The sequence below is a fragment of the Mus caroli genome, chromosome 11, assembly GCF_900094665.2.
Source record: "Mus caroli chromosome 11, CAROLI_EIJ_v1.1, whole genome shotgun sequence".
NCBI classification, from domain to species: domain Eukaryota; kingdom Metazoa; phylum Chordata; class Mammalia; order Rodentia; family Muridae; genus Mus; species Mus caroli.
This window is the reverse complement of record NC_034580.1, coordinates 99886647-99911416: the sequence shown is the minus strand read 5'-3', so window position 1 is coordinate 99911416 and position 24770 is coordinate 99886647. Positions and strand designations below refer to the sequence as shown.

Below are 24770 nucleotides of genomic sequence, written 5' to 3'. Positions count from 1 at the left end.
CGACAGTGTTTCTCAAAAGGTGGAACAAAGCAATATTCAACTTACATATCATAAAAAAAAAAAAAAAAAAAAAAAAAAAAAAAAAAGACTGTGTTATTTAAATTGGCAAACTGAAATACTGTCCAGAAAATCCTGCTTAAAGCCTGCACTTTCCTCCCACCTCCCCTTTTTTCTCTTTGAAAAGAAGCAAATTCTTTGCGGTTTAAAGGCCCTGGAATGGCCTATGTCATAATTACTTCCACTGAAGTTCCCTTTTGTTTGATAAACTTGACATTCTTTAAGAATTGCCAGTGGCCTATAGCCCACCATACTGTTTGGCATTTTAAATTACAATGAAGACACTCCTATATCCGTAAGCAGTTATGTGTTCCAGTAACTTGAACAACTCACCTTAATAAAACAACCCATCACTGATTATAATTTCATGTTTAAAAGGCTATATGCCTGTAGTGGTTGGCTTGTATTATTTTTTTCCTAGAGGCAAAGTCAGTTTTAGGAAAAAAAAAAGTATGGAATTTTTCCTTGGCACTTCTATGGTAAATAGACAACTTGACTATTTATAGGGACTTACACTTTGTTTTAAAATGAGATACCCTGCCTGGCTTACCACCAAAACACAGATGCTTCTGCCTTCTAATAGGGAGGCCCTTTCCTCGTAGCATCTGTTTAAATTGGCTGGCCAGATGATAGCCACAGATTCCCACCCCTTTCCTATTAAAGGACATTGACAGGTAAACAGGTTTACAAATGAGGTTAACCTAGCATTTTGTAGAGTTTCTATTGTGTTGGCTCTGTCATGGAAGTAATTTTGTTCCATTTATTGATTTATATTTTTCCAAGTATGTATATGTATGTGGTGTGCCTTTGTGGATGTATGTTTTTTGCATGTGTGTAGGTGCACATATTTGTGTACATACATGTCTTCTGTGTGTGCATATAAAGCAGGAGGATTGTGTCAAGAATCACCCCTCGGGGCTGGAGAGATAGATAGCTCAGCAGTTAAGAGCACTGACTGTTCTTCTAAAAGTCCCGAGTTCAAATCCCAGCAACCACATGGTAGCTCTCAACCATCTGCAATGAGATCTGACGCCCTCTTCTGGTGTGTCTGAAGACAGCTACAGTGTACTTACATATACTAATAAATAAATCTTAAAAAAAAAAAATCACCCCTCAATTACTCTTCCTCTTCATCCACTGAGATATCAGCTCTTGGCCAGACTCAGAGCTCCCATACATGGCTAGGTTCCTCATCCAGTTTGCTGTGTGGATCCCTTGTCCCTACCTTCAGAGCTGTCCCTACCTTCGGAGCTATCTTCCTAACCCCAAGTTGTGTAGTGATTATCAAGTCATCTGAATCTAATTCTGTGGTATCCTAAATGACCTTGAAGGGATACTGCCTTGGACACTTGTCCTTTGGGTGGTTTGAATTGGGTTTGTAATCTACGATTAACAAGCACTCACTGTACCAGGCCCAGGAGTAGTTCTCCGGAAGTATGGCCATGAGCAAAGTCTAGTCTCCGACCTTAAGAGTCATCCTAAGTATGATTCAAGTGTGTAGGCAGACAGTGAAGGTCATCTTCAGGGCTTCCATGCATGTCTTCTCAGTTCCGTGGGGAGGGGCAGCTGTCCAGAATGTCTCCTAGAATAAGTATTGTCTAAGCCGAGAACTGTAGAGTGTGTAAGAATTGGCCAAGGACGGGATGCAGGGTTAGGGGAAAGATAATCCAGGGAAGAAACTTGAAAGTAAAGAGACTCTAGGAGGATAGAAGACTTTAAATTGTTTAAGTTTTTGATGGATGGCAGGTCCAGGTGTGACCCTAACAAAATGCTCTTTCATTTGGAAGGCCAACTTGTGACCTTGACTCTGTTCATGTCATGGGAAATCAGTGCTTTCCAAACACTTGATCACGAATCCACATGTCGTTATTTATATAGTCCCAGTCTGTCCATATTGCATATTCACTGATGTGCTGAGATTTTATATACACAGTCAAACATAAAAAAAAAAAAAAAAAGCCGCCGCAGCAGCAGCCAGTGATCAAACGTAGATTCTCATGTCTTTACCAGTGATCCCAGAGCGAAGCGAGAGTCATTGTTCTTCGGCATCTTGCTTAACTGTTTTGCGATGCATCTGCTCAAAGGCCCGTTCCCAAATTTAGCTTATTTTGTCACTTGATTTTAGTGACAATCAAAGCTTGGATCAAAGTAAAGGAATTTGGCTGTACTTTGGAAATTATGACAATTTTTTTTAAACAAACTAATCAGCATTTATGGAAACGTTTTACTGAAACGTGGCTAGTACATTTCCATCTGTCTACTGTTTTTCTTCAAATTAATTAAAATGCGCTACACTTTCCGTAGCGCTAATAAATGTGTTCAGAAAAACCCCTGGAAGCCTTCACTCGGAGAACATGAAGCTTAAACTATTCTCTTCCTGACTTTAAAAAAAAACACACACACACTTAGGGGTTTGGGGTTCCTTTGTCTTTAGGTTGAGTGTCCTGGAGGTCACAGGACAGCTTTCAGGAGTCAGGTCTGTGGTTCCTGAGGCTTGAGCTCTGGTTGTCAGACTTTGGCAGCAGGAGCCTTTACATGCTGAGCCACTGGCTTAAATATACTCTTTTCAGTGTTTTGTTTGTTTGTTTGTTTTTGTTTTGTTAATAAAAGATTTAGATAACTATTCTTGCTTTCAACCCCTCTTTGTTTCATTTTTTGAGACAGGGTTTTTCAGTGCCTTAAGTGGCCTATAACTCACTGTGGTGCCCAGGCTGCCCGGGTGGTTGCAGTCTTCCTGCCTTAGTGTCAAGACGGCTGTGATTACAGATGGGCACAACACCTTAAGCTCTTTTAAATATTTTGTAGTTACCAGTAATCATATATGATCTTGAGAGAGAGAGAGAGAGAGAGAGAGAGAGAGAGAGAGAGAGAGAGAAGAAGAGGAGGAGAGGGTGGAGGGGGAGAGGAGGCGAGGCGAGGCGAAGAGAAAGTGGTTGAGAGCCCTGGATGGTCTTCAGAGGACCAGTCTGGTTCCCAGCACCCATTCTGCATGGCTCACAACCATCTGTGACTCCAGCTACAGGGTCTGACACTGTCTTCTGCCCCCCCAGACACCCACACAGGTGTGCTGTCTATCACACATACATAAAAATAATTTTTAAAGAAGAAAATGATGCTACTTCCTATCTCCATGTGGCGTGTGGGAAAGATTCAGTATTGTAAAGCCCTTGTTAAATAAAAAGGCCTCAGGGACCTCCTGGGGCATCCTGCACACCCCTGGTTCTGACCAACCTGTGTTGGTAATTTACCTGTCAACAGGGCAGCGACTGCCAGTGTTTTCTACACTTCAGGACTTGTCTGCTCTTCTAGGAGAGCAGCTGTGGCACCTGATTAACATTAATACGGTTTTGTGAAGATAAGGCTAGTTAGTTGCATTAACTAGCCCATGCCTTTCAGCAGAAAGAGAAGTTCATCTTGTGTAATGAAACTTAAAATCCTGACAGGATTTGAGGGTTTTTTTTTTAAATGTCATTAGTTCTGGAAAGCTTATCTTCAATAACTATAAAGTAAATAGAAGTACTAATATCAGCTGGGTGCTGGAGGCGCACACCTTTAGTCCCAGTACTTGGAGGCAGAGGCAGGTAGATTTCTGAGAGTTCAAGGCCAGCCTGGTCTGCAGAGCCAGTTCTAGGATAGCCAGGGCTACACACAGAGAAACCCTGTCTTGAAAAACCAAACCAACCAAATAAATAAACAACCCCCCTCAAAACCCAAAGTTTGGTGTGGACATACACACCTGTGATCCCAACACCCCAAGGCCAAGGGAAGAAGGCTCATCATTTTAAGGCCAGCTTGTCTTGAGGGTGTCTCAAATACTCAAAACATGAAAATAAAATTAAAAAAACAAACCCCAAAACTCAACCACATATACAAGAAAAGATTAAAGTTCATTATATCAGTTTGTATTTGGGCAACAAATTTAAGGATGATCAGCTTTGGCTTGAAGTTTGAAGGATAAACACTTCGAACAATGGCTATTGATGTCAGAGCTGGCCCGGAGACTGTAGAGAACAACGGCGTTACTGAATAAAAACCCCCATGAGGCTGGGATACAGTTCCCTTGGTGGAGCGCTTGCCTACCAAGCATGAAGCCCCAGGTTCAATCCCCAGAAGCACCTAAACCAGGCACAGTGGCACACTCCCATAGTGCCAGAACTTCAGGAAGTGGAGGCAAGAGGATTAGAAGTTCAAGGGCAAGCCTAAGTTATATATTGAGTTTGAGGCTAGCCTGAACTATATACCGAGGTGTACCATTATTTAAGAGAATATTTGGCTAGTATGTAACCAAAAAGACCATTGGTTGCTGGTTTTTTGGGGAGCACACCTTATAGTTATTTTTGTTGAGGAATGTTTGGAAGCTTTTTGTGTGTTTTTTTATTTTTTTGAGAACAGGACCTTGCTGTGTAGTCTGGTCTAGCCTCAGACTTTCAGTAATCTTTTTGCCTCAAGCCAGAAGATGATTTCCTTTCATCTATAGGAAATACAACTCGTAGTCACTTGGGGTTTCTTATAAAAAGATGCCTTTTCATAACACCTTTTATCAAATTTACTACTTGACTTTATTGCATTTTATCAGTCATGATTCTTTTCTATGAAAGAGATAGAAAATCAATTCAAATAAGCTTGAGCAGAAGAATATATCGGCTCTAAGCAGTAGTCCGGACTGGCCTCAAGGACTTTAACTTGGTTGTTGGGTCTGTGTTTCCAAGTGTGTATCTGATGTCTGTGGCCTTTGCTTTCTGTAGGGTGCTGTTGATGCCATTTAGAATAGAAAGCCTTTATGCAGTTGTGTGGTAAGGAAGGGTGCCGGGGGACACGGGGGATAGGGGTGAGCGTGGCTGCACACAGGCAGTTACCTGCAGTCACACAGGCCACAGAAAATGAGAGATAGGCAGCTTCCCGAGTGAAGGAGTCAAGATGGAAGGGTGTTTACTGCAGAGTTTGTGGTGATGGAGAGCAATGAGCAGGAGGCATGCGGTGTTCTTTACGGTCGAAACCATGACTTATGTTTCTAATCATTGATTCTTTCAGACTATGCAAGCTGCGAGATGCCCTACTGATGAATTATCTTTAAGCAACTGTGCGGTTGTGAACGAGAAGGATTTCCAGTCTGGCCAGTGAGTAGCTGTCTGACTTGATTCTTTTAACTTGCTAGGTATCGTTTTAGAATATGATTCCAAAGATTCATCTTAGGAAAACTTTTGGAAATTGCCTTTTTTTTTAACTCTTGCCAAGCTGGAAAATGGAGACGAGAGTTGCGTATTTCTGTCATTGCTCTGTCAAACCTTGATAAATGCAGCATATATACGTTATTCATAGACTGTTTAAAAGCTGATTTTCTTAGGCTAGACACACTGGGTATAGGTATCACATAACATGGTTGGTGGTCACCTTGCTTTGAAGCCTTATTGTCCAAGTTTGGATCCCAGTGCTGACAGTCACAAACTGATGGCATTTGCCACTTTTGTGTTCCTGTGTCCCGATCTATAAAATGGGGGAGTTGTGAGGGATAAGTTGCCCTCATTAAAACATTTACAACAGTGCCTGGCATACTCGTGATCCCTTCACAGAGTTTTACTAGTGTGATCACTGTTACTATGGTAATACAAGAGACGCGGAGGCTGAAGGTATACAAAACCCTCACATTTTTAAAAGCACTTTCATCAGTAATTTATCTTAGCTGACTCATGTCACCTACCGACCTTCCAAAGACTGTTGGCAAGGTCAATGCCATCCACGTCATAGGTCTGGGGACCCTGTGGCATCAGCCTCAGCGAGAGAGGGAGGCATATTGAGCATTCTATGCTGTCAAACTGAAGATAAGGCTGATCAGTGAGGGAGTTTGATGACATTCTTTCACACGCGCTGCACTTTCCACTTCAAATGTAGCAGATACATGGGGGCAAACCATTAACACGTGCAGCACTGTGAAAAAGCTGTTTGCTGAAAGACAAGGTGGGTCTGCCTGGCTCCAACAGCTCTGAGGGGCTTGCTCTGCAGCCATTCCCCACCCCCATCTCATTCATATACAGAAATAGTGCCAAACACTTAACAAAAGTCGAAGTTTCTATCCCAAAGGACTCATTGGCTTCCTGGGGTAGACCATTACCATGAGATGGCATACATACATATATATATGTGTGTGTGTGTGTGTGTATATATGTATATATATATGTGTATATATATATGTATATATATATATATGTATATATGTGTGTGTGTGTGTATATATATATATATATTTTTTTTTTGGATAACTTCTGCTAACTTATGAATCGGTTCAGAGTTCTTTGAAGTTGGGCTTCTGTATGGAAGTTGATGTATTTGGGCAAATTTTTTCATTTGTAATATCTGTTTTAAAAACCGCTATCATAATGTTCAGGCTCTGAGAGAGTCTGATGAAAGATTTCATAAGCAACCTTAAAAACTAACAGCTAGCTCATATATATATATATATGTCGTAGCTCTCCTGCCTTTGGTTCTCCTACATTTATTTTATTGGCATATGTGAAATTACCCTCAGAAAAGGGAATTCATCTTCATCATATTTACCAGCAAGGACTTTGAGTCGGTGCTTCAGTTTCCTGTAAACTGGAAGCCTCACGAATCGGATGCTCTCATTGGAACTTGGCTGGATTCTGCTCATGTTGTGTGGGCCTAGATGTCTTTACGTCTGGAAGATATTTTGAGTTACAGGTTTTGGGAGCCCAGTTTGTGGTCTTCTGTCAGGGCTCTCCTATGTGTTGTCTGTGTCCGTCAAACACGAGCATGGGGAGAACACACATAGAAGCCATTTCTCATTGGCACCCTGACTGTGCTCTGTGTTTTAGGCATGTGATGGTGAGGACGTCCCCCAATCACAAGTACATATTTACGCTGAGGACCCATCCGTCAGTGGTTCCAGGATGCATCGCGTTCAGCTTACCTCAGGTAACAAAAATGAGCTCTCCTTAGCAGAAAAGTTGCAGGCGTCAATTCATTTTAAGCAAACATTGCTCTCTAACTGTATTGATTCATATCAAAGAAAACCACCTAGATGTTGCATACAGAATTTAAAGATATATTAGTTTTTGAAAAAAAGCATCAATTTTACTTACTTTGTTTACAGGGAGGGCACTCATGCAACAGTGGAGGTCAGAGAAAAGTTGGCTAGAGTCATGTGGGTCCTGGGCTCAAGTTCATGTCATTGGTTTGATGGCAGACACTTTAGCTTTCTGAACCATTTTACTGACCCTAAAGATACATTTTTAATTTGTCAACTATTTACAGTGATACCTTTATAGTATCTTTAGTTTTTTTCAAGTTAAAAAAAAAAGGCTGAGATATTATCAGTTGGCTGCTAGAAAAAGTGTGATGTTCTTTTAACACCGAGTCCCAGGGTGACACATCATTTATATTATTTATAAAATTGACATCTAATAATAGAGGTTCCATAAGGCTGTGCTGTCCGACCTAACCTGTGGAGAGTAGTTGTCTAGACTACAATCTGGCTTTCTGGGCATCTCTAGAGCTTGGAAGGCATAACTGAGAGCCGATTGTGAGGAGTCCACAGTCATGCTGCCCAGTGCTCACCCCTAGTACCAAAGGTGCCACCTCACACCCAGGACCCACATTCCTAGCAATGTAAATTTTATATTTGTTTCTATAGATTAAAAATTTGGGCTGTACAAGACCCTGGCCCGGTCTCAAAATATAAATGAACTAATTAATTAGTTTAGTTTAATAGTTAATATAGTTTAATAAAACATTTGGACTGTCTAGCTTTGAACAGAGCTCCAGGCTAGCTAGGGCCACAAATTGAGACCCTGTCTCAAAAAACAAAACAGAATCCTCCCAAGATACACTCCAAGCATCGTGGAATGTGATAACTGATTCAGTTCTCAGGACAAACCCTGGATTACCGGTACTATCACCCAAAGACCGTCTTTGCAGGTGAAGTGCAGAATCAATCGCAGTGTAACCAGTTGCTTTGTGTCCCAAAGTCTAGACTGACTAGCACGTTGCTAAATGTCATCTTGGCCAGAGAGAAGGTGCGTTTTATAGAGGGTCTGTTGAGGGTGTGGTCAGAGGAAGAAGTGTGACCCCTGGGAAGGAAACTGGAAAGGGAGCACTCGTTGCTTTCGGTGTAGCATCTTTTACCCATCTGCCCTAGAGCCCACTGTGGTCACACGAGCAGGCAAGCAGTAGGTTTTCAGCCAGAACTCATTTCCCCAGAATTCTGTGGAGCACTATCAGTAATAACTGATTTTAAATCCGATAAGGTAGCCCTGAATTCTTACCTAAATGCATCCTATTCCTGTCTCCTGCCAGTATAGTCAGGACAGGTGACTGGCTCTAAGCACCCAAAAATCCTTTGGCCGGATTGCAGAGAGTAATCCTGACCAGTTCATGGTTTAAGTCCCAGCTAACGTTTCAGTGTGGATCATCTGACCAGTTTTAGTTTAATTTCATGAATTTAATTTGTTTTTGTGGCTATAGCAAATCACACACAGCTAACTGCAGCTGTGCACTAATACAGAACCATCTGCCAGAGGAAGACGGGGAGGTGTATTGTGTTGTACAAAACTTTGCACACTATGGATAGCTTTGCTCTAGAAGGGCACACGGGGCACGGTGACATTCGCTGGGTGGCACATGCTAATCCTAAGAGAGGAGGCAGAAAGATCTCTGGTTATAAGGCCAGCCTGGGCTGCATAGTCAAGCTTTGTATATTTTCTATAAGATGTAATCTACATTCATTTTTGGGTAAAAAGGAACCCCAATTTGGTTAGTTTAAAATAATAGAAAATCTAAGCTATAATAAAAAGAATACAAAAATGGGTGAAAATTGAAAAGTATTATTCTCTCATGAATAATACTTTTCATGTATTCTGAAAGCTGGCAGCTCGCAAAGGCAGCATAGAGCTAGCTGCCTCCGAGGGCTCCAGGAGGGCTGGCTGTGCGCAGCCGATGGGGTGTTGGCAGTCAGTGGCCGGCATCACTTCATTTCTACCTCTGTTATCACATGGCGTTCTTGCATCTCCAGTAACGTTGGCTTAGGGCTTATCCTAATGCAGCCTGCAAAGACCCTGATTATAGATGCAGTTAATCACACATCCAGGAGCTAAAAACTGGCATTTTGGGTGTGTGTGTGGGGGGGGTCACAGTTCCGCACATAACAACATACTGTGTCTTGGTTTTACAGTCTTTCTGAAGTTCATAGCTATCCATTTTTTTTTCATTTCTCTGATACTGACTTGATTTTAACTGTCCTTTTTACTTTATAGCGAAAATGGGCTGGACTTTCTATTGGGCAGGACATAGAAGGTAGGTATTATTATTATTTTTGTAGCTATCTAAAGCTGATTTTTTGTATTATTCTCAGTTACTGAGATCTCTATAATTATTGATTATTGGACTTTAAACATTGATTACCAGTGACAGCTGTGCAAACAGAGAGGCATTGTGTGTTGTGTAGGCTTTCCTCCTTTCCCAGTAAAGTATGTCCTAGAATAACTACAGTTCATCAGATTTTACGTGGTAGTTGGAGCTGGAATTCAAACCCTCATATGTATGTGGCAAACATTTCACTGTCTGAGCTATCTCCATGTCCCCTGATAATTTAATTTTTATCTTTAAAAAAAAAATCTTGGCCAGGCGTGGTGGCCCTGGCTATCCTGGAACTCACTCTGTAGACCAGGCTGGCCTCGAACTCAGAAATCTGCCTGCCTCTGCCTCCCGAGTGTTGGGGTTAAAGATGAGCGCCACCACGCCTGGCTCACCTTCACAGAATCTTAATAAATTCATCTGAACATATTCTCTCTTGAGTAGTTTGCTAAACTCATTGCTTGTCTTGTATTTATGTCTGTTCTAAGTTTTGGTGTTCTGATTTAGTCTTGAGGGGGCCGGGATATACATAGCCCAGTGAGAGTTTGCCTCGTGTATTGGTTTGCTCTCTGTTGCTGTGATAAAGATCATGACCAAAAGCAACTTGGGGAGGGCAGGGTTCATTTGGCTTATGTGTCCTGATGGGAGCCAAGACTGAAGAGAGTCAAGCAGAGGAGGCAGAGCAGAGGCCGTAGAGGAAGACTGCTTATAAAGTGTTACACAACCCAGGATCAACTGCGGGTGTGACACTGCCCAGAGTGGGATGAATCATTAATTAAGAAAATGCCCCCACTGATTTGCCTCCAGACTCATCTAATAGAGGCACTTCCCAGTCGAGGTTCCCTCTTCCCAGTTACTCTAATTTATGTCAAGTTGACAAAAACTAATTGGCACACCTAACATGCATGTGTACACAACCCTAGATTGGATCCCCAGATCATAAAAAACAAACAAGAAAACCCCAAATCACGGGCTGGAAAGATGGCTTAGTGCTCACGAATCCAGGAGAATCAGGAATTCCGATCCCCGGCATCCACATAAATGTCGCCTGGGTGCGGTAGCCTACTAATGACCTCAGCATTCGGGAGGCAGAGATAGTATCCCTAGATCAAGCTGGCTAGGGTATTCTGATCGGCAGAATCAGTAAATCAATGAAAGAAGGTCTCTACATGTATGTGCATGCACATGCTCCCCTTCCCCCCAGGACATACACTGTACCCAGACACATACACATAGGCGCACATACATACGCATGCAAATCAACAACAACAACAAAAGATTTGTCTAAGGATAGATAATTTAAACTAATTTAAATTTAAATGTGGATTTAGGGTGTGTGTGTATTTTCAATTTCATGGATATTTGGGAAAGACAAATAGTAGTATTTTGTTACATGTTTCTTTCTTTTTATAGTGACTTTGTAAGCAAGTGTCTTTCTCATGGTTTTGTAGATAAGATTATTAGTCTAGGACGTTCTTTTCCGTGACTGTGGAGAAGTGCAATCTTTACTGTAGATAATTTGGTATGAAGTAGAAGAGGAAGTAGAGAGGTTGGTTGGCATGGCCTGTTTCTCTGTTGTTTTTGTATGGTCCTTAATTTTCTTTCCTAATTGCCTCCCCCCCCCCCAACTGCCACACTTCTCAAAGTACTATCCTTTATTTATCTGAGTTTTCAAAAATAATTGATCTTGGGCCTGAGGGCTGGCTCAGTGGATAAGGGCACTGGCTACTCTTCCAGAGGACCCGGGGTTTAATTCCCAATACCCAGGTAGAGGTTTACAGCCCTCTGTAATCCCAGTTCCAGGGGATCTAATGTCCTCTTCTGTCCCCCAAAGGCTCTGCATGCACTGATGCCTGACCATACATAAAGACAAAACATCCATGTATATTAAACAGTCGGGTTAGAAAAATGTTTCAGCTGTTCAAGGCTAAGCTCACAACCAAAACATTGATTAAAAAAGGAAAAAGAGCCGGGCGTGGTGGCGTACGCCTTTAATCCCAGCACTCGGGAGGCAGAGGCAGGCAGATTTCTGAGTTCGAGGCCAGCCTGGTCTACAAAGTGAGTTCCAGGACAGCCATATAGAGAAACCCTGTCTCGAAAAAAAAAAAAAAAAAAACCAAACAAAAACAAAAAAGGAAAAAGATTGATGTTGTTACCTCTTTTTTTTTTTTTAATTTATTTATTATTATACATAAGTACACTGTAGCTGACTTAAGACAAACCAGAAGAGGGCGCCAGATCTCATTACAGATGGTTGTGAACCACCAGGTGGTTGCTGGGATTTGAACTCGACCTTCGGAAAAGCAGTCAGTACTCTTACCCACTGAGCCATCTCACCAACCCTGTTGTTGCTACCTCTAGTCTTATTTATTTTTCAAGTGATTTCTCTGTTCCTGGAGTTGTAGATTGCCACAGCCTATGTTTGTTTTCTCTATCTTGAGGTAGTCTCACTACACAGCTCTAGCTAGATGGAATTCACTGTGTAGACCAGGCTGGCCTCCAATTCAGTGGTCTTCTTACGTTTGTCTTTCAAGTGCTGGGATTAGAGTTGTGCACCACCATACCTGGCTGAATTCCAGGTCTTTGCTTTACTGCTGCTCGATGCTCGGCTTACCTTTGGGAGGTGATTTTCCCTAGGCTTTGTCTGTGATCATCCCCCCCGCCCCCCCACACACACACCCTCCTTTTCTGCAGTGAGAGCTCTGTATGCTCATACCACTTTTCAAATGATTCCGTTCCCATGGTGTTCTGGGACCGCTGCCGGGGGACTGTGTGTTGTCCTCGTTGCTGTCACGGGGCCACCGTTATCTCTCAGCCCAGTGACTCTGAAGACATTCTCAGATGTAGTAGCTTTAAGCTGGATCAAAGGCGATAATATTTGAGAGAAGTTGGGATAAAATGCCAGCCAGCACATTGTTCACTGCTCTCAGAAAAGTGACGGCAAAGGACTAGGAGAGAATCCCAGGGGGAGTGTCTGCCCAGAAACACACCAATTTACTTCTTCCCCCTGAGTCGGAGGGAAGGCTGGCTCTGAGCTTACCTTCAGTAACTTACTTTGTTCCCCCTGAGTTGGAGGGGAGGCCGGCACAGAGCTTACCTTCAGTTGGCCCTTTGTTCAACATGGAAGCAAATAAGAGTGCTGAGAAAAGCCGGAGTGAGGATGGAAGTCCTTGGTTTCGACCGGGGCATTTGATAGAGAGGGATGCACAGTTAGAGCTTTCCAGAAGAGCCTGAAAGGGTTACCTGGATGGTCTATCTTTAGAAACGGTTTCACAGGCTTTGGGGGAATCTGATTCACGTGAGGGTGTTTTTAACAGCCACCTTTAAGCCGTTCTTCTCAGTCACATTTTAGGAGACACTGACCTAAGTGATTCCCTTCTCCATCTCACCTGAAGCATAGCATAGAGCTGGGAGAGCAGAAGAGTTAGCGCCAAAGTGAAGTAGGTCAGCGCGAGAGGCCAGGGTTCCCTGTTTGCACAGATGAAAGTGACTACCTTGCGAAATATTTAATGAGGCAGTGTGTTTGAATTTAGGGCAAGTTTCTAATTTCTTTAAATTCATTTGTTTAAATAAGAGAGCAAGAGCGTCTTTAAATCTAACTTTTGAAAGATTTAGTGTGTGTGTGTGTGTGTGTGTGTGTGCACCTGCATGACTTTGTAAGTTTATGTTCATCTACACACATGCTAGTGCCTCCAGAGGTTAGGGGCATTAGATCCCTTGGAACTGGAATTCCAAGCAGTTGTCAGCTGCCCTGTTTAGATGCTAGGAACTGAACCCGGGTATATGCTCTTAACTTCTGGGATGTCTCTCCGGCCCTTAATTTTAACTTTTAATATATATATATATATTTTTTTTTTTTTTCTCTATTTGAAAAGGTGTATGTGGTGGCTCGGTTGCCAATGCCTCCCACTGGTTCATATATTCCAGTGCTTGGTCCCCAGTTGGTGGAACTGTTGAGGAAGGATTAAAAGGCGTGGCTTTGTTAAAGAAGGCATGTTACTGGGGGCTAACCTTGAGGTTTCAAAAGCCCATGCTAATCCAGTTAACCTATCTCTCTGCCTCATGTTTATGGATCAGAACGTAAGCCTGGTACTGTCCAAGGTCTTACCTGCTTTCCTGCGTCTGTGTTCTCTGCTGTGATGGTCATGGATGCTAATCCTCTGGAGCTGTGAGCCCCCAAATTAAATGCTTTCTTCTCTAAGTTGTCTTGGCCATGGTGTCTTATTATAGCAACAAAGCGGTAACCAAGACTGTGTACTGCAAACTTTCATGGGTTAAAAAGTGTATCTTATGGCTGACCATATGTTACAAAACCAGTTTTCTTCTACTAGAAATGGCTTTCTTGTCTCCATTCAGAGCTTTAGAGAGGTGAACTCTCTAAAGGGGACTTTCTGGCTCAAACTATAAGTGAAGTGACTGGGCTGGACTAAGGCAGGTGGGGCAGATGTCTGAAGGATACACTGGGGCCTGGCTGATGGGGAGAGTGTGGAGGCTGATTGTCAGCATCAGTGTGACACAGCTGTGCTTTGGAGAAATGGCATTTGAAAAACTCTAGAGTGGAAGTTCTGTCTGTGACACTTTATAGGTAAAAGGTCATTTCAGTGTGAGTGTCTTCTGGAAGGATTACCTAGTGTGTCTTTCTGTCTGACAGAGTCATACTTTATCAGACTTGAATTCACCTTCCTTGACATGTTTTCTACACCTCCTATGATTGAAAGGCCTAAGCATATCCAAAAATGTTGTTTATAACTTAGCTTTTGCTTATAAAAGTCACTTAAGATATATTTTATGTATATGAATGTTTTGTCAGCATGCATTGGATTCCCTGGTCCTCTGCAAGAACAGCCAGTGCTCTCAAGTGCAGAGCCATCTCTCCAGACTTGACAAAGTCACTTGATGTAATATACTACTACTATTATAAAATAATATTTTAAAAATTTAACACGTGCTTTGTTCTTGTGTGGAACCTTCAGCCATTTTGGGACTGGCCATGGTCCTGACCTTGCAGGATACTGTCCATGGTGCTGACCGCAGTCTCGGACATTGTAGCTGCTTGGTTTGCTATTTAGGAGCAGGACCTTAAACTAAATGCATTTAATAACTACAGTTTAGTCATGCTATTTTAGTATACTCACTAGTAGATGTCAAATTGAAGATGGTGCACATGTGTTATATATGTATAGCACATATGTTATGTATGTATAGCACATATGTGTTATACTGCCTTGGATTGTTTAATCCACAGAATAGTATCATAGTGTACAAAACCTTATGAAGTATATTTTCTCATTAACTATTTTATCTATTTTCACTAAATTAGATCAAGTTTTTATTTTAATAAAATTGGTATACAGTGTTCCATGTTGTGAGTTTACTGGATTTTGTTCCCTGTTCCTTTACTGATCAGTGTTTCTTGGTGCTTGGCCATTGATGGTGCTCTAGTGGGTCTCCCTATGGATCTCTCTTTAGACAAATGTTGACGAGTGCCTGGGGCAGGTACATGTAATAGAATTGCTGATACACCCATTCTCTCCATGTTTCAAACTAGAAGCATTTTACTACATGGAAAGCAATTTCTCTTGTTCATAAAAGTTACTGAGCTTTTAACTATGTCCTACAGTTGCTAGGCAATGTGACAAGAAGACAGAACATCAGAGGGGGAGGCAAGAGAGTATGCTAAAACTTCAGGCCCAAACTATTCTTTCATCTTTAGTACATCTCCCAGTCCTGGCTGGGTCTCTGTTATTTTGTTTTTGAAATATTTAAAATGCCTTTGCCCCATTTAAGATGCCAAGTGAAAGGATAAAAATGTGATTTACACAAGCAATCTTACTCAGAGAATTGCAGGAAGTCTTTGTACACAAATCAAGTGGCCGTAATCTATGGAGTAAGTTTAGAGAACTTGAAGTTTTCCTGATCACTAAGACTTACCTAATCCAGTCTTCTTGATGACGACGCACATGACAGTTGAAAGCACAGAGAGATTAAATGATTTATTTAGGTTCCAGAAGGATCTGTTGATACAGACTAAGAATTCCTTTGAAGAGAACATCTTTGTAACCCGCTGAAATCTCAGACATGAATAATGGTGAGTTATTGGAAAGCCATACAGTGAGTTTTTTGTCCAGTTTTTACTTGACCAGTGTAATTTGTGAATGGACCATACCCCTTGTCCAAAATTAATTGTAAAAATCCATGTTTTGTATGTTTTTAAGATTAACTTTTTGAAGCTGGAAAGATGGCTCAGCACTTAAGAGCTTTTCTTGCTCTTGCAGAGAACCTGAGCTTGGTTTCCAGAACTCACTTCTGGCCACTCACAGCTGCCTAGGACCCCAGCTCTAGGGTATCTGATACCGCTGGCCTCTGGTGCACTCACGCACGCACACACACACACAAACACACACACACACACACACGATAAAATAAATCTTAGAGAGTTTGTTTTTTTCTTCTTTGATAGTTTCATACATGTATATACGTTTTTGTCATGGTTGTCCTCCTAGTGTCCTCTTGTGCCCCCCCCCCCCACTATTCCCCGGCACTACTTCTGCTTTTATGTCTTTGTGTGCGCGAGTGCAAGTGCGCATGTGTCCCGAGTTTACTTAGGCCTGTTTGCATGAGTATGGGTGGGAAGTTATTTACTGGAGCATGGGCAATTTATCCATGGCTATACCACTGGAGAAAATGATACCTTTCTCCAGATATCATTAACTATCCATAGTCCCTCTAGGAAGGGGTGTGGCCCTGAGCACCCTCCCCTCTCCCATGATGAAAAGCTGACAGGTCCAATCTTATGCAGCCCGTATGTGGATAACAGATTGGTGTGTTAATGTCGATTTGGCTCTAAGGATTGAACTCGGGTTATCAGACCTAGCAGTGAGCACCGCTAGCCCACTGAACCATCATGCTAGCCCAGATGTTGTTCTGCCATGCCCCTCTACATCCTCAAAGCTCTTTCATTCTTTGCACTCCATCCTCTTGGGGGGGGGGTGAATCCTAAAGACTGTCTTATGTTTAGCTATGAGTATGTGTGTGGGTGTGTACGTGTAAGAGAAGGTGCCAGTAGAGACACATTTGATCCCCTGGAGCTGGGGTTACAGATAGTTGTGAATCACCCAATATGGGGTAGGGACTTGAGTTCGAGTGATCTGGAAAAGCAGATAGCTTAGCTGCTTAGCCCCTTCTCCAGCTCCTTTATCACCTGTCATATGAGTACTATAGAAACATGTACTTGGGGAATGGAAACAAGACAATTGCAGGGTTGGTTAAAGGCCTTTTCTTGGGGATTTGGTCTGTGGTCTAGAGTACTGTCTGTCTTCTGTGTATACATTTCAATCATGAGGTCTAGAGGAGAGCTTAGATCTTTTAAAACATGTGAGAGAACATGTTTAAATACTTTTTATATTTTAAAAAGTTGTTCTTTTTTATTTCTTTTATGCATACGGGTGTTTTGCTTACATGTATATCTGTGTGCCTGGTGCCCATGGAGGCTGGAAGAGGCTACCGATCCTCTGACAGACACTGGGTTTCATGGTTGTGAGCCACCATGTGGGTGCTGGGGATTGAACCTAGGTCCTTTTAGAAGAGCAACAAGTGCTTTTTTAAATTTGTTTGTTTTTTATTCTTTTGTTTTTTGAGACTGAGTTTCTCTGTGTATCCCTGGCTGTCCTGGAATTCACTCTGTAGACCAGGCTGGCTTCGAACTCAGAAATCCACTACCTCTGCGTCCCAAGTGCTAGGATTAAAGGCGTGCGCCACCACTTCCTGGCGCAACAAGTGCTCTTAATCACTAAGATATCTCCCAGTCCCTCCATTGGATTTTATGGATTTTATCCATAAACTTTTTAACTTTTTGTTCATGCTTAGCTGATTTTTTTTTCATCTTTAAGAACAAACTCTTCCTCTAAAGTGTTTTCCACAATTGTAGAATGTCTAAATTTCACATTTAACCAATTATATTGTATAATCACTCTACCAAGCACATCTAGTACTAACAGATTAGAATGAGCACAACTAACCTATGGCATGTAGCAGCCCCAGAGCCTAGGGCCCTGCAGGCTGGGAGCATTGGGCTGGGCACAGCTGAGTCAGCCCAGGGGCAACTGCTCACAAGCACTTGCGCTGTGTGGTTAGAGGCCTCATCATGAGACACAAGTACGTGTGTACAGTAGCTCTGCTGCTGGGCAGGGTGGGCTCCCACTTACTCGCATGATCAAGTTGCCCTGTTGGGGAAAGTCAAATATAACAGTGTCTTTGGGATTTCCTGGGTGCTTTTTAGCTCCTCCTGGTGCTTCCAGGATTGTATGCTGCAGTGTGATATGTTTCGCTTTAAAAGTTTGTTTAGAAAGCAGGCCTTATTAACACATACAAGCTGATTTTTAAAAATCAGCCTTTTTTTTTTAATCCCTGAAAAATGCTTCTGTACAATGTATCATCGAGAAATCTTTTAATGCTCATTTCTATCAATATGATATGTAAACTTTCTATCGTACAGCTAAGCATTGGGGCTGAATAGCTATTATATAATATAAAATTATATGTAATGTTTTAATGTCTAAGTTTATGACATTATGGCCTAAACAAGTAGTTTAAAGCTCTTCCCAAGGCTTACGTAGGGGTGTTCTTACTCAGAGCTTTACATATGCCGGTCTTGTGTGTTGTAGGCGAATGGCGGGTGCTCAGTAAACACACTTGCAGTGTTACAAAGAAGCATAAGTTAGAGCTTACACTACAGGAAACTAACCCCTGGAAACACCGTTTCTCAGGTGCCGCCCCCACCCCACCCCGTTTATTACTTCCTCTTGCCGACCCTCTTAGAGTGAGGAATCTGCCCACCTCTCTCATGGGAGCAAATTCTTAGATTACTCAAAAGTCATCTATGGTAACCACAGGCTGTGCCAAACCCACTGAGGCCACCCACGCTGTCACATTGTCCTCTGTTAAATCAGGAGGAGGGCGGTGCAAGGACTGTGAAGAGGGATGTGATTTTTTTCTTTTCTTTTCTTTTCTTTCCCATGGAGAGATGAGGGGTCAAAGGTGAGGGAGAGTATCATTTAATATTTTCTCCTTAATACAGGTGAGCAAGGAAGTCTCTGACTGAATTTTTAAGTGTGTGCCTATGTGTTCCTCCGGGGAAGCCCGAGTGGAGCTCAGTTGAGCTCGTTGTAACTAGAAACGTTATGTCTGTGTCCCTGTGGTTCCTCCTAGTTTCCTTGTATTCGTTTGACAAAGCCAAGCAGTGCATCGGCACAATGACCATTGAGATCGACTTCCTGCAGAAGAAGAACATCGACTCCAACCCTTACGACACCGACAAGATGGCCGCTGAGTTCATCCAGCAGTTCAACAACCAGGCCTTCTCAGTGGGGCAGCAGGTAGGCCCAGCCGCTCACTCCTTCCCTTTGTAGACACTGAGTGCCGATGCCCAGGATTCTGCTTTGGAAGAGCCAAGAGGAGGAGCTTTTCCTAGGAGAAAGAAGTTCCATGCAGACTGAAGGAGTGAGTTTGCAGAACCACCTGTAGGAGTCTGTTCAGAAAAGCCCTCACAGCTTTAGGAGGCCAGAGAGATGGCTCAGCAGTTAAGATGGCTGCTCTTCTGCAGGATCCAAGTTCAGTGCCCGGCACGCACTTGGGGCAACTCACAACTGCTGGGTACCTCCAGCTTCAGATCCAGCGCTCTCTTCCGGCCGGCCCCCAAGGGGCCGCACATGACACACGTACACATAGACATGAACATTTTTCAAAAAGTCGTTGACACTGTGTTAAGATGTCCTGTATTGTCACAGCAGGTTTTCTCCCTGCAAATTTGGGAACCTGATAGAGATGGCATAGTCTGAAATGGTTTCATTTTTCTCATCGTGGGACATGAGATTTGTTTCTGGGAAGTCTTCCTCTGTGACTAGTATGTTTTTGTAGAAAGCAGAAGGTAGGGCTGGGGAGATAGCTCATAAGTCAGTAACGTGCCTGCCGAGCAAGCATGAAGACCTGAGTTTGACCCCCAGCAGCCAGGCAGAAAGCCAGAAGTGGTCCAGTATTTGTGCTTGTAGTTCTACAGCCGGGAAGGCAGAGACAGGAGCCCTTGAGGCCCCAGGCCAGCTGGTGTAACCCAAACTGGTGAGCTCCAGGCTCAGTGAGAAACCCTGGCTCAAAAATAAGCGGGCTGAGGGATACTGTGGGAACCAGTGCAGGAACAATGCCTGCGGTTCATCTCTCGCTGGCGTCTGCACATGTGTTGTATGCACACCTGCATGGTGGAGGGTGGTCTTCCAGAGATTTTTAAGAAAATTAAGTATATATAAATCAAGTTCATTGCCGTGTCTCTGAGCCTTAGTGTCACTGGAAACTCTCGGCAGCCAGTGTTAACCAGCACTGCCTCTTTTTACACTTGAGTTACTATCAGATGATGGATATCCTAGGAAAAACATTCTCTTAAACATAAAGTATGCTTAGCTGTTAGAGTGCTGCCCAGCATGCATGAAACCCTCATCCACCACTAGGTCTAATACCAAAGAAAACCAGGTATGGTGGGTGTCTGTAATCCCAGCACCAGGGCATTTGAGGCAGGAAGATCAGGAGTTGAAGGTTATCCATGCTCAGTTACAAAGGAAGTCTAAGACCAGCCAGGGTTACACCAGACCTTGTCTCCAAAGAATTAAAAAGAAAGTGTGAAGCCACACATTGTATGGCACCCTGACTGCTAGAGCAGATGTGAGCGTCTGGCCGTCCGCAGTAAAGCGATTTGCAGAAATGGGCTACCACCCCCTTTTTTTGCCATTGCAGTTTTTCATCTTAGAAAGTGATTTTACTTTAAATGGATACATTTAACTTTTTGTCCTCTAATCTCTACAATGGCAAATCTCAGTAAATGCATTCCACCTAAGCTCCCTGGGTCCTCAAATGTTTAAAAGTAAATAGCAGATCCTGGGAGCAAGGCGTCTGGCATTGCCAAGTGCCCGCACTGCCATGGCTAAGGCTATGTCTATGTTGCCCTGAGGTCTCTGTCTCAGGAGATGACTAGAGAGAGAGCAGCAGTGGACGGCAGGAGCATCGGAGTGGACGTAGTGCCACTTTTAAGTTTTCCTGATAAATCTAAAGGATAGTAGTCTAAAGTATTCATGTATTATGATATTAAACTTTTACAGGCAGAACCTGAACTGCTGATGTACAGGAACAAAATACAGTGTGTTTTAAAAGAAAGCCTAGCAATTAGCTGAGTGTAGTGGCACACACCTTTAATCCCAGCACTGGGGGGCAGAAGCAAGTGGATCTCTGTGAGTTCCAGGCCAGCCTGGTCTACATAATGAGACCCTGTCTCAAAAAGAAAGAAAGAAACAAACAAACCAAAAAAAAAAAAAAAAGCAAAACAAATAAAAAAACCAAACAAACTAAACAAAGAAGAAAAAAATTAAATAAGAAGAAAGCATTAGAATTAAAATGAACCTGGCTTCCTCCCGGATGAAGAAGTTTGGGTCCAGAGAAGATAAATCATGTGCCCATGGATGCACAGCTAGGGACTTAGATAAGAGTCAAATAAATACTTAATAGCATAAAGAATATCCCAGTCACTATTTTTGGCCTGGCAGATCAGCAGGGAACAGAGAAGATGCTGTTTCTGGTGCTGTAGAACTTTCTAGCTGAACCAGCAGGAAGATGTGAGCCCCGTGCTCTCAGGTGGAGGGACCCCGGGGCTGTGCTCGAGCCGCTACCGCCTGCCTTGGGTCGTCCAGAAGGCTCCTCGATGCCCACCAGCTGCATTCGTTGACTACTGTCCATTGCTGTTGGGGTGTTGTTGTTTGGGGTTTTATTTTTGTTTTTGTTTTATTGGCTGTGCTATATTCCTTCTGGATTCCTGGAAATTTTGAGCCTATTTGTATTCAGCTTGTGAGTTTTACCGTTTGACTTTAGCTTTGGTACTTAATTGAAACTCTTTGATGTTTGTAATAATTAAAAACCCAATAAGATGTAGATATCCATAAGACCATGAAAGAAACTACTTGTGTGTATGTATATATACATACCTATCTGACCCAACCAAGAGACCGTTCCTGGCAGCAGTTGTATGGCAGAGTATTTACTGTGACATCTCAACCCATAGAGGAGGCCCAGCTTGTAGAAGGCACTCTGCAGCTACTTGGTAAATGAACTCTTGGGTTTGCAAGGCTCTCTGTGCTTGTGTGGCTGGCATTTTGTATTATTTATATGAAGGGCTGATTCAGCACTGTCATTTACTGTGTCTGAACCCTGTTGTATAGTCTGTTTCTGGATCTCAGCCGTTTTTGTTGTTTTGAGACTAGATCTCTCTGTGTAACTTAGACTGTCTCCTCTACAGACCAGGCTGGCCTCGAGCTTGCAGAGACCCTCCTGCTTCTGCCTCCCGAGTGCTGGGATTCAAGGTCTGCACCATTACTGCCCTGCTGGATCTCGGTTTTCTTACTAGTAGTTTCCCAAAGTGTTTGTGAGTGTCGATTGAGTCACCTCCCATCATACTAACACACAAGTTTCCTTTTCCTGTCACTGGGTCTGTGATGGTGTGACTGTGGAGTTGACCAAAGAAGGACATTCAAAAGAAAACTGCTTTTTCACCTTTGGATGATGTAGTAGAAAGCCATTGTACCATGGGCCAACCTTCCTTCCCTTCCTTCTCTCTACAGCTTGTCTTTAGCTTCAATGATAAGCTCTTTGGATTACTGGTGAAGGACATTGAAGCCATGGATCCCAGCATCCTGAAGGGAGAGCCTGCATCAGGCAAAAGGCAGAAGGTAAGCCTTTTTCCTGGTCTCCGTTAGGCAATCTTTTTGACATGACTTGCACGGGCTGATATGTTTCTGACTATTCGCCTGGGGTAGCTTTCAATACTGTGTGTTCTCCCTCTGAGTTCCTCACTCCTGCTGTAGCCAGTGTTGCTACTGGAATAGAAACTAAAGACACCTAACCGCAGATCTACTAATCTGCACTAGCCGAACACCGTCATCTAGTAGATGTCAGAGCCTGGCTGTGAAGACGCAGACCTTGCCATGGCGGGATTGTGCGAGGTGGCTGTGAGGAAAGCAGACGTAACTCAGATGACTGGTTGCAGTGTTTGCTTTGTACTGACAAACTTAATAGCCTTGCTTTGAAATGCCTATAGCGTACTAATTATCATCTTTCTGTACAGATTGAAGTAGGCCTGGTTGTTGGAAACAGTCAAGTTGCATTTGAAAAAGCAGAAAATTCGTCGCTCAATCTTATCGGTAAGATGCAGTTTTAGAAAATTTCAAATGAAGTGGCAATGTCTCTGATATTGCTTATGAGTTGTGTAAATGGTTTTCAGGTGATAGAGAAAGGAGACCCTTCCTTCAGGCTTGTTCTGTCACATGCGCTGATTGACACAGTCTCAAGCCTTTAGCTGGAGTGCCCAGTTCACCCGTAACAATGTGAAACACATCGGCACATTTTAATTTCCTGTGCTCACAGCCAGACTTAAAACAATTAAAAAGAAATGATGACGACATTTCTTGGTTTGAAATTCTAAGATAATTTTGGGCTCACAAAGATTTGTATATGTGGCTGGGCAGTGGTGGTGCACACCTTTAATCCCAGCACTCGGGAGGCAGAGGCAGGCGGATTTCTGAGTTCGAGGCCAGACTGGTCTACAAAGTGAGTTCCAGGACAGCCAGGGCTACACAGAGAAACCCTGTCTCAGAAAAAAAAAAAAAAAGATTTGTATATGTGGCTCACAGAATCCCATTAGCTGTTGCCAGTTTCATACAGTGCAGTTACCCAGACAGATTCTCATGGGTTCATTGCTGCTGCCCAGCCTCCTGTCTTTAGCTTGGATTCCATCATCTTTCCCATCATGCCCTTTCTCTCTCCCAGGTCTCATTCCCGACCATCTCACCCCACACATAGCTTCTCTGTGCCAGTCCTCTCCTGGCTCTGACGGCTCCTCAGAATTTCATTATCTTTTGTGACCTTCAGCACTGGTCAGCCCCCCAGCTAATTGCCATGTTAAACGCAGAATCGTCCGTCACTGTTCTTTAGTGATCCGATGATGACTGTGATCTTTCCAACAGATGGGATCTTGCTCACCAGCCTTACTTTGATATATTAAAACGACACAGTTTAATCTCTAAGAATAGCAGCTCATATAAATAATGATTTATTAACTCAAATTTATGTTCATGTCTATCCCAATAAAATAGAGAAGGTTTTTCATTGGCTACACAGCCTTGTCCAAAATTACTTAACTTTGTTTAAATGTAGTTTGGGAGCAGTTTTTTTTTGTTTTGTTTTGTTTTTTTGTTTCGTTTGTTTTTTTAGTCAATAATTTACCAGTCTCTGTTGCTATTTCTCTCTTACTTTTGTGTACTATGTCCTGGTGTCCTTGGAGACCAGAGGGACAGTGTCAGATCCCCTGGAAGTGGTGGGTGTAAGCCTCCCAGCCTAAGTGCTGGGAATCCAGCTAAGGTCCTCTGAAAGAGTAGAACACGATCTTAACTGCTGAGCCATCTTGCCAGCCCAGGCTCACCTCGAGCTTGTAGACCTCTGGTTCCCTGTGCTCTAACTAAATGCTAGGACCAAAGGCACAAGCCACATGCCTGTGGACAAGCGTTCACTAAAACACCTCACACTCTAAATTGGATTTTATTTGTATATTATTTATAATTTATTTTCTACAATTAGTGTGTGTGTGTGTGTCTGAGCATGTGTGTGGTACATGTGTGGCGGTCAGAGGACAACTTTCCAGTCAGTTACACTGTGTGAATGGCAGGAATTAAACTCAGGCTGACAGTCCACAAGAGCCTTAGTTCACCAGACCACATCAGTAGCCCCTAATTTGCTTTTTTTTTTTTTGATTAACATGTTCAAGCATCTTAAATATATCTCTATAATATGATTTTAATGCCCCCAATATAATTTTTATGAAGGCCATATCATAATGTTCTATCACTGACACAGAATATTTATGATGTGATCTTCCTGTTTTTTACTTTTGTACACCTTTTGTTAAAATACCTTATCCCAGGGCAGTTCTATAACTCTTGCACAGTGTAGGTGTTTTCAAGTAACTTACATGAAGATGTGATTTTGGTTGGAAAATGAACTTATATAGTAATTTGGCTCACAGTAAGTTTGACCACAAGAGGGCAGTAGAGAATAAGCAAAATATTTTTGATCTCCTTCTAAAGGAAAGCATTAGTCTACAAAATTCTAACCAGAAAATTATTATCTGAATTTTTAAAATTTATTTTTTATTTTTTATATTTTAGTGTGGTGTTTTCTTTTCTGGCTTTGTAAGACCCGTATTTCCCTCTTTTTTGTTTAGAGCCTGCTGTAAGGTATCTTGTTCTTTGTGTCCAAGACAGGCG

The 24770-nt window shown here is 42.6% G+C and overlaps 1 protein-coding gene across 1 annotated transcript in view; it reads left to right on the top strand.

Moving 5' to 3' along the window:
- Nsf (N-ethylmaleimide sensitive factor, vesicle fusing ATPase) overlaps positions 1-24770 on the top strand; it is a 134217-nt gene that overhangs the window by 18839 nt on the left and 90608 nt on the right. Inside the window, exons 2-7 of the mRNA XM_021176539.1 lie at positions 5089-5174; positions 6888-6987; positions 9324-9363; positions 18631-18797; positions 22074-22181; positions 22577-22652. Coding sequence (XP_021032198.1) covers positions 5089-5174; positions 6888-6987; positions 9324-9363; positions 18631-18797; positions 22074-22181; positions 22577-22652 — 577 coding nt within the window. The remainder of the gene's footprint in view (positions 1-5088; positions 5175-6887; positions 6988-9323; positions 9364-18630; positions 18798-22073; positions 22182-22576; positions 22653-24770) is intronic.